Source organism: Dermacentor variabilis, chromosome 6 (genome assembly GCF_050947875.1).
Source record: "Dermacentor variabilis isolate Ectoservices chromosome 6, ASM5094787v1, whole genome shotgun sequence".
NCBI classification, from domain to species: domain Eukaryota; kingdom Metazoa; phylum Arthropoda; class Arachnida; order Ixodida; family Ixodidae; genus Dermacentor; species Dermacentor variabilis.
The window spans coordinates 109369356-109384888 of record NC_134573.1 but is presented as its reverse complement, the minus strand read 5'-3'; the positions used below and the strand labels follow the sequence as shown (position 1 = coordinate 109384888).

The window sequence follows — 15533 nt, the reverse complement described above, 5'->3', positions numbered from 1 at the left end:
GAGTTTCCTCGGCGCTGCCTTAACTCAACTCTACTCCCATCAGCGTTCGGACAGCCCAAACTGTAAACATTGCTAAGTGCCTGAGACTTTTCAACACGTGTTTTGCGAATTCCCTCACTACGTGTCACAGCGGAAGACGCTTGCTTCTACGCAGGCATTGGAAGGCAAACATTGCCGGAGAGTACTAATTTGGCCACAATGTGCGACCACAAAGTAGCAACAGCAGCTACAAGTGCTCTTATGGACTACTTGCAGAACACCGGAGCAGACTCAATATTTTAAGGAAACCACTATGTTACGCATTCATTGTTATACTTATCATTTCTTTTTGTTTTCATCATCATCTTTCATTACACTTTTTTGTCCCCTTTTCATTATTCCTCCTTGCATAGCAGCAGGCCTGAGCACATTACCTCAGGCCGACCTCGGCCGCTCTTGTAAGAAATTATTGTCTCATTGTATTGAGAATGTAGCATCATGTTCATTGTCGAGCGTAGTCATGCGACCGCTTAAGGCGATCGCGTTTCTCCGCTACTGAGACGAGAGAACAATTCGTGTGCTCGTCAATGACCGATCTAGACTACGTCACCGCGCCTCCGCTGAGCCTTTGCCTTCCCTAATGAATGCATAGGACGACGGCACGCCTGCAGTTTGAGCTTAAAGTACAACGGTGTCGTTCTTGTAATTACATAGCTCCAGCACCTCAGTAGTGATGGTAACGCTCAATCAGTGACTCCATGAATTGCGGAGAAAAGAAGCTAGAAGAAGGTTTATGTAAAGTAAAAAGCTAAGAGAAATAAATTCGGTTGTAGTTTATGCTGTCTTAGTGGACATGGCATTTTTTTTGTTTTGTGTCTTCAAGGTAAAATTTATAGGCCTTTATTCTGCTCGTACGTGCTATGTTCACTGTGCATCAATGCACCTTGTTCGCAGTTTCGACACAAGCCCGTACGAGACGTACACGACATGGACCATGGTTATCGGCTTTACCGTCACCTGGATGGGCATGTACTGCGCCAGTCAGACACAGGCGCAGCGCTACACTAGTATTGGATCACTGAAGGGCGCGCGCAAGTGAGCCATCTACTGTTTTCGTATTTAAGACTGTACGCTTATGAAGTTTCCTATTTTATGTCCGTCTCACTTTTTCATCTTCTTCCCTTTCAATTACGTATACCGAAGTGGTTGATTGAGCCTATTGATGATGGCAGGAGATTGAGGAGGAATATATTTGCACGAATGAAAAGGAAAGCCGTTATTTGTACAACGCCTTTACAGGTATATAGAATGCCGCACAAAAGCAGTCAGTTGCCCCGATTCCGTGTTTCGGTGGCCGACTGCACAAGAAGAGGACAAAACATACTTTCATCAATATAGGCGGAGTTTCGCCCGATTATATTAAAACGCTGATCAGTATATAGGAATATGCGGCTCCCTATATAACGTACCTTTAACACGTCCGCTTTTTGCATGTTTGCGAGGACACCTGATAGTTGGCATTTTATACAATTACTAAAGAAAGAGACGGGATAGAAATTACGAAATAAGGCACGAAAGCCATGTTCTCGCCCTTTTGAGAATAAAGAAAAGAAGCTCTATTAAATCGCGTATAACACAGCTATATAAAGGAAAAGTGAGCGCATTAGAGAATTAAAACTATAGAGAAGGGAAAAACAGCAAAAAGATAACGAAGAGCATGTGTTTTCTCACGTAACTAAATATTCTATTTTGATCAAAAAGTGTATCTTACTTACAGAACGCAATAACTGTGGTACTCGCTGCACATCATAAATCGTACGAACCTGTGCTTCGACAAATTCAGGACAGCAACTACAGTTGGAATTGTCTCACGGGAAGGAACTCTTTAGCTAATAAAAATTCTCTCTAAGATTGCAAATAACTAACAAAAAACTCTGATTCTATAAATGAAAAAAAACCCTTTGATATAGGGGCCCTCTTGTACGACTTCACGAAGTTATATGGCGCCGCCCTTGTAAAATGCCATTTTTGTTTAACTTTATGTAATAGTAACAAAGTCTTCTGAGTTATTGACAGGAGCATATGGATGTTAGCCGCGCATCACATATATAGTTCACTTTTGAAAGGTATCAGGAAATTTCTTTTGTGTTTCAGTGTTATAAGCACGGAAACACCGTCGCTCGGATCTAGACTTATTGTACTTTTTTTTCACAGTGACGCTTAAAGGTTTGCAATTTCGCAGAGCTCTTATGCTGAACATTCCGGGCATGGCGCTTAACGTGACGATGGCTGTGCTGTCGGGGCTGACCATATACGCCGTGTACGGGAGTTGCGATCCCAGGCTCACGGGCGAAATCCGCAAGGCAGATCAGGTAAACCATGGCGATTTATTCAAATTGCTACTCGAACGCCGTTATCTAAAATGGAACGCTATAGCGTTTGCACTGGGTCACTGGTTTCTAAATGCCTCTTGTCTGAAGCCTCTTACTCGTCACTTGCGCCTCTAAGTATCAACGTAGTGAAGGTATGGAAGAGAATTTCGGAGGCAACCACCGTTATTCGTTTACGGCATGCTATAACTGAATCGAAAATAAAGCAATCGGAGGGGCCTCCCCATAACGCTTATAGCATCTGCGCCTTGTCGGTGCAAGTTTGTTTCAGGTACTCGTTTGTTCGCTAACGTGTACCTGATGTGAAGATTGATAAGCAACAGGTCCTGCGTCAGTGCTATTATATGAAAGGGAAGCCTGTCCTTGCAAATGCATGTTCTTCAGCGGCAGAGTTAGTTTTCATCACTGCGATCGAGCGAATGTACAGGAGATGACATTGCCCCCAAACTAACAGCTAAAATGTTCAAGGAAAATAAGCGTCCCATGAGGTGCTCTTTGACAAGCGCGGTGTTTCGGCACTATGTATAAATGGATCGTGCCCATATTGTACGTACCGTTTGGAGGTGGAGAACGGCAAACTAGAAAAACAGATTACTAGCTCCGTCGGAGTTGTCCCTTTACGACTCAACTGATGACTCGATTTCGGAAGCCAGGCCCGCAAAAAACACTAGCTGGGTAAATTGGCCACTGAAGTATACATGTATCGAGCAAACGTCGTAGGCACGGCGAAGTTACACAATTTTCCGCTAGAGACCGCAGAGGCCACAGTGGCAAGGGGACGCTTACGCGGACGCCTTAAACGGGAAACGGCCGTGGGAGTTCTGTGTCGGTGGGTTGCTGTGCTTCGAATTCCACATTGCAGTGGGAGAGTTCTGTGGTCAGCCACATTGTACTCCCTGTGCAGTTTTCTCTGTCCTAAGCCCGCGACGGGGCCTTAGCTCTCAGTGCGCAAGCTGGAGCCCGAAACGCTTGCTGCTGAAGGGGAAAGTTTAATGAGCACAGCCATAGACAAATGAGGCATTCTTTTACACTCGTGTCACTCCATTGTAGTGAAGAAGAAAAAAGTTGTCACCAATCCTTTGCATTTCCAGTTGTCTAGAATAATATACGCAAAATAATATTACATTTATTGCTGTGTTTTACAGCTCATGCCGTATATAGTACAAGACCTGCTCCACGAGTACCCCGGCCTCTCCGGTTTGATGGCGGCTGCCGTCTACAGCAGCTCTCTCAGGTGAGGTTTCCAGTAGATGTGGGCAAATGTCAGTTCTTTCCGAATACGAATCGAATACCAATAATAAGTGTCGAACCTCGAATATTTAAACGCAGACGTATGTGGTTACAGCAGGAACGTTTATTTCGTTGTATTTAGACACCATGCCTACAGGCATATTGTCTAATGCAAGAAAGTTAGTTAAGTGCCAGATAAAAAGGACCAGTTTTAAGCACAAGATCAGTTTTTGTCAACAATAACACGCCCGCGTCTTCAGAGCCTGGTTGTTAACAAGCTTTCTATTAAAGAATGACTGCTGTACGACAAGTTTTCAAAAAACACAGAATAAATTGTCGCCAAAAAATGTATCAGAAGTTACAGAAATAGAAATAAGGAAGCTGGTGAAGGACATATATAGCGTAAAGATGTGTAAGAGAGCACGTTGCAAAGAAAGAGATCACTGCTTGTAATGTAAACTATCGAACTGCTGCTCGACTACACGGCACTAAACACTAAATGACACGGTAGAAGCAAATATTAGAGGTGTTAATGCGATCCTGCCGCAAAACATAAACGAAAGCCTGCATTGCCCATTTTGTTTCGGCATTGCTTCGAAATATGTTGTCGTTGCCTCACTTCTGATACTTGGCGGAAGTTTGCGTTTAGGAGGCAAGAACAATAACAAGATTTAACAGTCAGTTGTCGCGAAATATTTGGTTAGATTGAAATATTCGAATATACTGAATATTCAGCCCACCGAATTGTCCCAGTTTGGATAGGAATATGAATAGTCAGGGTGTAATATTCAATTCGTGTTTGAAACTTCGAATATTCGCTTACCCTTAGTTTCTAGCTATTGCGTTTCTTCTTTCCCCTCTTTTTTAGCATTAAACAAGGATGTAGCTTCGAAGTGGCTCATTCAAAGCTGGATGCATGCGCGTGATAGGTTTCTGAAGAGGGCGATGCTAAATGTTTGTTTTCCTGTTCCAGAAATTTTCACTGGAAGTGTTGTCTATTGTTGCAAGAATAATTTCAATCACCAAAACACAGAGTCACAGTATTGACGGAATAACACACCTTTTGTCGGGCCTTCTTTTGACTGCGATGTTATAAATATTTGATCATACTCAATCTGAAATGCAAAAAAAAAACGAAAGACAAAGAAACTCATACGTATGATGATATGGCGTCGTAGCTTGCTGCTCCGATGTCACGATGAGTTTTCCTGCACGTGCTATAGGGGGTGCTGTAAAAGTTGCTACTTCAGGACCTGACTCTTGACGCGAAGGCGACAATAGCGTTGGCGGAAGCAGGTAGAAAGTAAGAATGAATGACAATTTAGTCCCTCTTCGGGTTTTACCAGACTACGTGTAACAGTGTGTTTGCGCACGTTGCTTATGCCAGGAACGATCTGCACGTTGCTGATGCCAGAAGGGTCCCAGAACGGGATTTAGCTTGACAAGTTCTGAAGGGTTACGCTGCTTGCTGCGCAAGAGCAAGACGTTTTTCTTGATACGTTCTTTGGGCTGCTGCACCATTTTGTGTTATGATGACATGTCTGGCTGAATGCAATTCGCGCCTCTTCGGACATATTTTTTTTTCACAGCGTAAGCTGTTATGGGCTCATTCAATTAGCCGTTTCAGCTGGCGATGTTGTTTGCCGTCGCTGCCGGTGTCTGTTGCATCTATCGCCAGGAAGGATAAAAAATAACCCCAGTTCCTGCTGACATCGAACCCAGGCCCTCTGCGCGGGAGTCAGCTACTCTAGCACTATGCTACGCCAACGCTGGCTAGCTGCTACGGAAACATGCCCCATGCAAGCGTCCTAGCGCGGGAGGTTGCATGCGATTAGAGTGACTGTATATGGCTACCGATGCGATGTGACGTGCGCGCCGCTTAGCGTCTATGCGTGCACATATTGCATTGCAGTTCCATATTATTGTACCGGGTGGCACACCATGTAATAGGTGCTTAGGTAGCGGCACAAAGTAGATACATTCGGTTTGACGAGGAAGAAGAAGAAGAATGAGGAAATGTATCCAATAACGCTAGAATGAAAAACATGTATAGCAAACCTGAATAAATCAAGTAGGATAGGTGACTATCTCGCAACATCATATATGAGCTCTAAAGCTACGCCTACTTGTTGGGCCTACAGGCCAAAGGATGAAGACATGGTTTGTCGCGAAGACCAAAGAACTAGGACTAATGTAGAAAAAATGTTTTCACGTACAGCTTACTTTTTATGGACTCGGCAATATTACGGCACCCTACAATAAAGAACCAAGTAGAACGTGCAGGCCTCTGTTTCTGCAATCGCTAATGAGATAATAAATTATTCAGTTGGATGCAGTAGTTACGCGTCTAAGAAATGACATAACCTCGAAGCAACTGCAGTGTGAATTTTTTTTTCAGCACGCTTTCATCCGGGTACAACGCCCTAGCGGCTGTGACATGGGAAGACTTCCTGCGCCCTTGCCTAAAAACCTCTGAGTCATCTGCTCTCCGGATAACTAAGTTGACAGGTACGTCGTAGCTAGAAAGAATTTCATACAATAAAGAAACTTAACTTCGGTAAACTGTTATTTCCAGCTGCCACGTACGGAATTATTTCGATGGCTATCGCATTTCTTGTCGGAACTATGGAATCCATCATGCAGGTAAGCGCGCGTCCGATTCGATTTACGTAATCGGTAAAAATATTCTGCACGCGCTTTGATATGAATTGAGTTTCAATACTCAGAGCTATGTTTCAACTTCATTGCTCATTGTATGCGGCCACAGTACATTTCTGATCAGATGAATCTTCGCACGACAAGTGGGAGTGCGCTTTTGTATTGCTTATCTTACCTCTGCTCCTGAACGAAATTTATCCTCACATGTGCTCCCGCCTGCACACGTTAGGTTACATGTTACAAGAAGTAAGGACATTTAAAGTTAGCGCAAGTTTCAGCAGTCATATTTTTTTTATTTTAGTCATGTACATCTCATGTACATGAGATGTACATAAGATGTTTTTACTCATGTACATCTGGCATTGTATCAAATTTGTAAACAAAAGTGCAGTTGTTCGAATTCGAAGCATAGAAACGTTTGCTGGCGCTGAAGTGTTTTGCCTAAGGTTAAAAGCGCTAGCAGGTTAAATAATCGAGGTTGGCGACAGAAATCCAGGAATACTCGCCGTCCTCGAGTGGGGCTCATCTTTTTTTTTATGAACGCAGGCTGTCTCATCCCTTGGAGGAGCCCTGACTGGTCCACAGGTGGCCATCTTTCTCTTGGGCTTGCTTTTTCCCTGCGTCAAGAAAAAGGTAAGTGGAAGCTAACACCACACGCAACACTGACGAAATGCTCATAAAATAACGCGCCTCAAGTGTGCTGTGCCTTTATAGTGGAAAGATCTGTGCGTATAACACTCACTACTGGGCTGCTACAGTTGATTTCGCAGCTTTATCGTCTGTCTGGTGCTAAAGTTTAACAATATAGTAAGCAATACTTTCCTTTTCGTTGTGAAGAGCTACTCGGCAAGGAGCACGGCAGAGCCTGGGAACTTGCTTCTACTCAAGCATTTTTGATGTCATGGGGAATATCCGGAAAGTGAATTTTCATGTGTCGTGTAACGCACGAAACAACATTGGACCTTCTTTGTTCGCCAAGGAACAATAACAGGAGCTATAATCCTCGATGCGCAAAGGCTCTGAGTAAAGACTGTGCAGTAGGGAAGAGCCCGGAGGCTAACGCTCTGTATAAATGTGCGTCCCTACTGCAAGTCGAGAACTGCAAGACCCGTGGACCAGTTGTTTTCAGCCAACTATTTCTATTTGCTCGAAAATCTTGTGATGGCTAAGCAATATTCACACATCTTTTTCTTCGTTTACTTTAGAAATCTGGGGTCATATTCGCAAAGCTTCTTGTTCGTGAGGGCTCTTAGCCATCGGCTGAAGGCCTTTTCTCAGCGTCATGACTGACTCTACTTTCCTCTAATGAACGGTTCTAGCATAATAAAGTTTTGTGAATGCAAGCCCTTGACCCGTATCCACATTTGCAAGACCGGAGACCGAATTTGCAAGGTTTCTTGTACGTAAGCTGTCTCCGCTAATGACTGACCACATTCGCTAATGCTACGTCCTGCACCAGGATTCGCCGGAATTCGCCCTTACCAGCACTTCGATAGCGTAGAAGCTTTTTGAGAATACGGACCCCTGTTTATTAGGTATAGTGAAGAGCTAATTTTTTGCGATGTTTAGCAGACGAACATGCTTATGAGACCATAGTTTGCTTGCAGAAAGTTGCATATTTGCATATTTTAAGGAGTACGTCGCTTCCACTCGAATGGCTTGCAACAAACGAAATTATTGCTATTTCTAACCCTCCACAATAAGGCCCAATTGTGCACTGCAGGTGCTAAATAAATAAATAACAAAATAAAAACTAAAAATAATAAAAGGTTTGTAGTGTAACTACAACAATGCAGCTTCGAGATCGGTACAGAGCTGCGATACCTCTTGCAGGGCGTATTCGCTGGAACCGTGGCAGCGCTAATGTTTACCGGCTGGATAGCCCTGGGATCCATATTGTACCCGCATAAACACCACAATCTGCCGACGACGACGGCGGGATGCTCGCATTTCAACGAGACCATCACTTCCGGATCGTACGACCCACTTCCCCGGCCGAGGTTGGTAGGCCACTTGGCATTCACACTGAGGTGAAGAACTCGCAGCGTGTGATAACGCGACAAAGCGAGAGACAACCACAATCACAAAGCGAGCTCCACGAATAGGAACTATGTATGTCTATGTGGCTGTGTCTCATTATGTCTTGTTATTGTGCACAGCAAGTTATTTGTCATGACTCTCCCGACAACCTGCTCTTGTGAACAACGAGCTGCTTTTGTAAGGAGTACACTGCACCATGTCATTACAGAACATGTATGAGCCAGTCATACGTGTGATTCATGTGTGAAGCAATCGTGCTTTATCATGACTCGTCATTCCATAACTTTTCTTAAAATATCCCTGTTCTGCCTTTCCAGATGAAGTTCAGCGCCTGGCTCTGTTACTAGTCTGGCAAATTACAATCTCCCAGTAGCAAATCGAAAATTTCGAAATGACCCTTTAATTATTCCATTATTACGGATGTTGCAATTGCGATATCGAAGCCGAGGAATCATGACCATGTCTGCGTAGCGTACATCCAAAGAATGGCACCACTTCCGATATATTCGTCCTCAGTATCTGCCAAAAAAGTGATGATATCTCCATGAACTGCCAGACGGAGGCTTTGGGGAAGCTACTACCATAATTATTAACGCCAAGATACTTCGAAGTACATTTGAGAGACAGAAACCTTCAAAGTAATGGTGGTAACCTTAATATATCTGCTAAGCAGACATCAACAGCTGTCGGCTTTAATTAGGCAATGACATGTACTTTAACGTAAAAATAAAAACATCATTAGCGAATGTCTTTGCTTACTTACCTTGACATTGCAATTTATCACGCAATGCCAATGAATTAGACTGCCCACCTGAGCAAGAGGAATTAAAGTATACGATCCATGCAGTTTTATAAAAGCATCAAATCGAATCATCATTTATCATTTAAACGTAACACACGAACTACGATATACAGAACGAAGCCCCGTAGACAGTGACTGCATTTAGGAGGTCAGGGACCTTCTGAGAGAACTATGCAGTCAGGAAATAAATAGAATTGGATGAAAGAAACTAAAAAACTGATAAACAAATATCGCAATATCACGCACACCCACCCACACACGCGCATGCTCACACATACACATAGTATACATACACACACATGCCCGCGACCAGTGTAAACTGAATACGTGTCGCAGCAAGTGACCGACTTTTATCACAAGGTTGCCTTGCAATTTTACAGCAGCGTTTCAAAGCACACAACTGTAAACTCATTGCTGAATTATATTGTGCGGATATTTGATCGAGGGAGATGCTCATATGAAAGAAGTGCTCTACTTCCAGTAGAGCAACCCGTCCTGTGCCTAAGGTTGGAGACACATTAAACAGAAAAATAATTTGACCGGCATTAGTATATTACTATTCTGCATTGCCCACACAGTGTCATTGCTACCACAATAAGAGGTTTCATAAGCAAGAAAAGACGTAAGAAGGAAATGTGGGTAGCAACGCCCATCTAGTAATAGGCTGTGACGCAGTCTACACGGCACTAGCGAATATATTTATTGGAAATGATAAACTACATTGTATTCAATAGGGGTATAAGACTGAAATTATATTTCGAGAGATTTAGTTTGGCCCGAATACAGAAAGATACTTTGAAACTCACGACGTTACCCTGGCGTACCACTGGTGCTGCATGAAATAAAAAAAATGAAAAAGAGTAGAAGATAAACCTTCGTGTTCTGTTATAGTAATCAATCTTTTTCTGTGAAACTGATGAAAAAACGGTTTTGAAGGAATACTTTATCAATGTAAATGAACTTAGCGTTTCGCCTCAGTATGACTCTAATGCTCTTAGTGTGAGCTACATCGCGGAACCGATATTTACTCTTTTCTTCTACACAAACACCCTCCCGCCTTTTCCCCTACAGTGGAGTCTACCAGTTCTATCACATCTCTTTCATGTGGTTTGCCTTCATTGGATTCACCGTGCACGTGACCGTCTCTGTGACCGTAAGCCTACTTTTCGGTAAGTGTTTGCAATAAATGTTTCACCGTATTTCTACTTTATTCTAGAGAACATAAATCACCGTGTAATATTGTCAAATTCTCGGTTGAAGAACACTAAAGCTACACAGCGTAGCCTTTTTTTTTTGTAGATAATGTGTGAGGCAATTGGTCGTACCATTAAAGAAAATGCTGAGCTGATCTTGCTTGTGTTGAGAAGTCTGGGCCCTTTTTGCACCGATGGCATAACATTTGCAGTTGCACTTTACCACGTGCACGTGATTAGCTGGTTTCTGCTACAAAAAAAGGGGGGGGGGGACATATCTTGAGGCACCTCTCAGTCCACAGTATGTCTGAAACAACGTTTTCTTATGAGCGCATTTGACCTCGTCCTAGGCGTGTGACGTGCCAGATCATTTTGTAATTCACTGTGCAAGCACAATTGCTCGCATAAAACAAGCCAGCCGGTGTGTTTTTATGCTTTGGTACACCAGAGTACTTTCCTGAGCCGTATTTGTAGGAAAGTGAACGATGATTTTCAGACAAAAAACCAGCAGCCCTTAACCTGACCTGAGCCTTCCAGTCTCCCTTACACATTTTACGCATGCATTCCAGTAGTGCCTAATGTTCATGTGGCAGAGTGAATCTTTAAAGCTATCGGATGAAATTGAGTTTTAGTTATTTCAGGAAGAAGAGCCTCATGCTATGAATTTGTCCAGTGCTCGTCGTCGACTTTCAACGCGAATGTGTGAGCGAAATGTCTCGGCAACTCCATGAAGATACCGCAAAGATTTAGAACAAACTTTGGATCAGAATAGCCAGGGTGTCCCAGCTAACATAAGCCAAGCTGTTAATAAGCAAAAGCTCGTAAAACGTGCGATTGTGAGCCCTGTGGCGTTCGTTCGGTCGTCAGTCCTCTTTCTTCACCATGATATTTGTTGGGAACTAATTGCCTGACTAGTTATGGAACGGTCATAAATAAACTTCAAAATCTTTGAATTAATGGCGTAGCTTCCAATAGGAAAGCTATTGCTGCGCCCTTAAAGATCTGTTCCGGTTCTTTTCTACGCGTTATGTCGCGTGTAATCTTTTTTCGCGCTTAAAAAGAAAGGAAGAGCCGCGCGATTACGCGCAAACGCACCGCGATTCCAGTGACCTCAAAAGTCTAACGGCACCTGGTCATCACGACTGCTGTGAGCGGCAGGCGCAACTCGCAGCTCACAATCACAAAAAGCCAGCACCAACGGCCACTGCTTGTCGTCTTCCAGGTGGTGTACTGATTCAGGCAGTGAGCTCAATTAGTTTCTTCGAATCACTTCTAGGGACGCAGGTGTCGTGGCGGGGGAATTGTGGTGCTCGTCATTCGCAACTAGATGAGGCATGTGTGTGCTGCAGTAAACATCCGGGGACCACTCGGCACATCGTACTGGAACAGGCAGGCATTCCACCGAGCGAGACCCGTAGGTAAACGTAAACCTTCCAGAAGCACTTAAACTTAAAGTGCACGGAAGCATCAACCGGTCAGCAGTCGAGATAAGCACAAGACGTTTAGGTTATTGGTGGAAAAAGTAGCAAGGAAGAGGTTGATACAGCCGGATACATTACACGCATAGGTACCGTACAAGGTAGATAATTGCCGAGGAAGAGAAAGAGAGATTAAGCACATGTATACCAAAATGCTATGGAATGAAAAACAGGTATAGTTTGTCTGAATAACTCCAGCGGGCTAGGTGACTATTTTTCACCGCCCCGTTTCAAAGGGGATACCGCCATCATCATCGAAGAACGCTTAATCACGTCGATCTTTTCATATCGTTACAATCAAAAGTACAAAAACTATTACGTGCGTTACAAAAAAAGAGAACACACACACACACACACACACACACACACACACACACACACACACACACACACACACACACACACACACACACACACACACACACACACACACACACACACACACACACACACACACACACACACACACACACACACACACACACACACAATTACGTACTACATAGTGCGCTGATAACCACTGAATATAGATGTTTCAGGACGCAGCAACAGCTTTTCCATGCGAAGTCACACTCTTAATTTGAATATTTAAGAAGTTAACGAAATATTCCTTCATAATTAGTCAGCGTTCGAATTAGTGCATAAAACATGCTGGTGGTGAAAAAGAACATGTGACCGGACACCTTAGGTGTCAGAATGGTGTATTGCATCACTTTATTTAGCAGCTTGAGTAATGTTAGCTGGGACACCCTGCACAAAGATTTTCTGCGAACTCGAAACAGTTTGATGAACTACAGGTGTAAAGAAAGCGTGCAGTTCGGTAAACTATCGTACCGTCTACGCTCGCTTGCGTGAATCTCGCCCTTGTTTTGAGACGAATTTCACTCTCATGATAGGCATTAATTGACAACCGCTTGCCTTGTTCTAGAGTACTTTTCTAACACTCAGGTGAAGGCTGGGCGGTGAACCGCTGGTTGCAGCCGTCGACGTAACCAAACTGAATATCGTTCTTGTTCGCAGAATGGAGTGAGGCGGACGACGTGGATCCCGCGTACGTCTTTCCGCTCGTTCGGAAGTTTATGCGAAACAAGGCACTCAAGAGGAGCGGCGAACTCAACCAGTTCAAGGAGGCCTTCCCTGTGGTCAGTTCACTAAACATTGGTCCAACCCATCAAAGCTGTGCGTACGCGCACACCGCCAATCGTATTTAACAGGTGGCGATGTGACAGCAAGATCTTTAGATGTTCCAGCTCAACTTAGCCGTGCTTCCATGCATGCAGTGTTGTACTGTACATGAGCGGCTTTAACTCGAAATAATCTAGAACAATGATAGTACGCATCAGGAAGGAATCGCTACTTCCGGGAGCCATGGAACTCGGCAGCAAGATATAGCTAGCAAATCTGAGGCTATCAGGTGTATTTACCGTAACACGGGTAGCTTCGCGACTTCTACACAGCAAGCTAAAACTCCCGAGCCCTTTAACATAAATGGTCCTGCTAAAAGGTGTCACTTATGCGCAGTTATCGCTGCTCAGGAATTACAGACATGCTTGGGGACGTCGACCAGTGTACTCCAGCTAGTTCTGTCGCTGCGGCGGCGGCGGCCTCGTTTTCGTCTCATCTTCATAAGCCAGCATGCATTCGCAGTCTTAATTCCGATGAAGCTTAATTGATTTTTGTTCATATTGGGGTTCCTTGACAGGGTGCACATTGAACCAGAGTAATTTAAATGAGGTGATCGAGTAGTACGAGTTGGCCTGTAGATAAAAGTACAGAATAAAAAAAAAGTGAAGAGAAAGGGCGCAGCAGCACAAATTCCTGATCCCTAAGTTAGAAACTTTAGCATATAGCAGGAGATTGAGGAAATATAACACAAGAGCTGTAGAAACCAGCAAAGCACAGATAAAATAAAAAATTTTCAATGCCATTGACAGCTCAGAGCATTGTAATATTATTCGAAAACTAAGTAAGCTATTCAGGATAGAAGGATTTGTTCTGGAAAACAAGAAATTTATCAAGGCTATCAAACACAATTATATATCAAACTCCGTTTCTATACGTTGCCGAATTACAGTGTCTGACAGTTTTGTATATATTCTTCTTCCACAGAATGGAGCGTCACCGAAGGAGCTCATAGCCCTGATTTCGGAGGCCAATCATCACACTTAAGCAGCACCCAGTAAAAAGGTCACCTCGGAAAGCCACATTTCACTTCCGTTCGAGGCAAGAAGTGGTCTAATCAGGAGGCTGAAAAACTTCTAGTCATTAGGGCAGTTGAATCTACACTTAGACGTATCATTCACAAACGAATTTTTAAGAATTTGAGAACGCAACGAAGAAGCTAAATGCTTCTGCAGTGTGGCCTTTATATATAAATTGAACGATGCAATACAGCCCTTTCATGCCGGCGGGCTTAGCTTGACAACCTAAGCCGGCACTTGGAGCGCTTGTAGTCCCTCTGTCACAATATGTCCACTTGTCACCGCACCTCGGAAAAACCAATGTGCCAAGAAGGGCAAGAGGGCGGGATATTTTCCTTCTACAGATATGATGACCTTCAGGAAACACTAAAGGACGTTGTACACAATCTCATCAAAGTATTCTCAAGGATATCAAACAATACGTTTCGCTTCGCATTACAGCCGCCGTCGGGACCACTTCACGTGCTCCGTGTTGCCAGACTCGCCGCTGTCTGCACAAAGCGGGAAAGTTACGCGCCATCTTCAATGGGCAAGCTGGCCTGTATGCTGAACCCATTTTGATTACAAGAAGTAGTTTAGCCTCCAAGCAGCTTGGCCTCTTGATGGGGAGGGACTAATTAGGGAGCATCGAAAGCTTCCGAAAATTGCAGCGAATAGACTGCTTTGTCAGTTGGGAATCTTTAGGCAGGCTGTGTCGCGCTGCATCAACACCAAGTTGTGCTTGTGTCCGCGGCCTGCTGTCCCGCTGCAGAAGTGGCCTCTCCTGTCCCTGGACTGCTCTGTTGTCCACGGCCGGCTATCCTGCTGCTCGATACCATCGGGCTGGTGGTGAAGTCGTACCACTCGCGAAGTGAAGACTGCGTTTTGCCGACCTTGCACTGAAACGATGACGGACCGTTTCCTGGCGGCCAGCGACTTTCCACGGAACAGCGTGCACAAAAGCGAGCGTCGCCATCACCGATGGCACACACATCACGGCAGTGCGGCTTCGGTGCCAACGACGACATAGGTGTGCATTTCATGCACGCGCCGAGCACGTCTTGCGGACGTGCTACAGAACACAGTGCCACTCGTATACGAACAATTTACAATTCTTATCTCCGTCCATGTCTCGTACTTTCGTCGTTCACTTGGCATCCAAGCCCCGGTGTTATTGATAAAGTTGTGTCTGTTTCCTCGTGCTTTCTGTGTCACCTCTCTGCACCCGAGTTGAACCACACCATTTATTGATGATCTGCAGAGGATGCCGTCAGGCAATCATAGCAGCTGGCGGTTCCACCCCACTCTCCAGGTGCATTATTCTCGGCTTCGCGTCATGGAGGAAACTGGGGAAAATTTGTTTCTGGGTCATTCCACGCCAACTGTCCCAACCGAGAAAAATCATTTCTCTAAAAAAAATTACAAAAAAGTTACACGTGCATCAGCACTAGTTGCACAGTATTTTCCCAAAATATTTTGAGCAGAAAAAACAATTTGGCAACGTGAGGGCCATTTAAATTTCACAAGATGGTGGAAAACCAGGCGCAAAAAGGAAATTCGCGAATGATCAACCGTTTTGCACA

The 15533-nt window shown here is 44.2% G+C and overlaps 1 protein-coding gene across 1 annotated transcript in view; it reads left to right on the top strand.

Moving 5' to 3' along the window:
• LOC142585005 (sodium-coupled monocarboxylate transporter 1-like) overlaps positions 1-15146 on the top strand; it is a 34301-nt gene extending 19155 nt beyond the window's left edge. The window contains exons 7-16 of the mRNA XM_075695426.1: positions 934-1074; positions 2222-2351; positions 3515-3603; positions 5998-6107; positions 6175-6242; positions 6804-6890; positions 8091-8257; positions 10171-10268; positions 12791-12912; positions 13880-15146. Coding sequence (XP_075551541.1) covers positions 934-1074; positions 2222-2351; positions 3515-3603; positions 5998-6107; positions 6175-6242; positions 6804-6890; positions 8091-8257; positions 10171-10268; positions 12791-12912; positions 13880-13939 — 1072 coding nt within the window. The 3' untranslated portion in view covers positions 13940-15146. The remainder of the gene's footprint in view (positions 1-933; positions 1075-2221; positions 2352-3514; positions 3604-5997; positions 6108-6174; positions 6243-6803; positions 6891-8090; positions 8258-10170; positions 10269-12790; positions 12913-13879) is intronic.
• Positions 15147-15533: the final 387 nt, after the last annotated feature.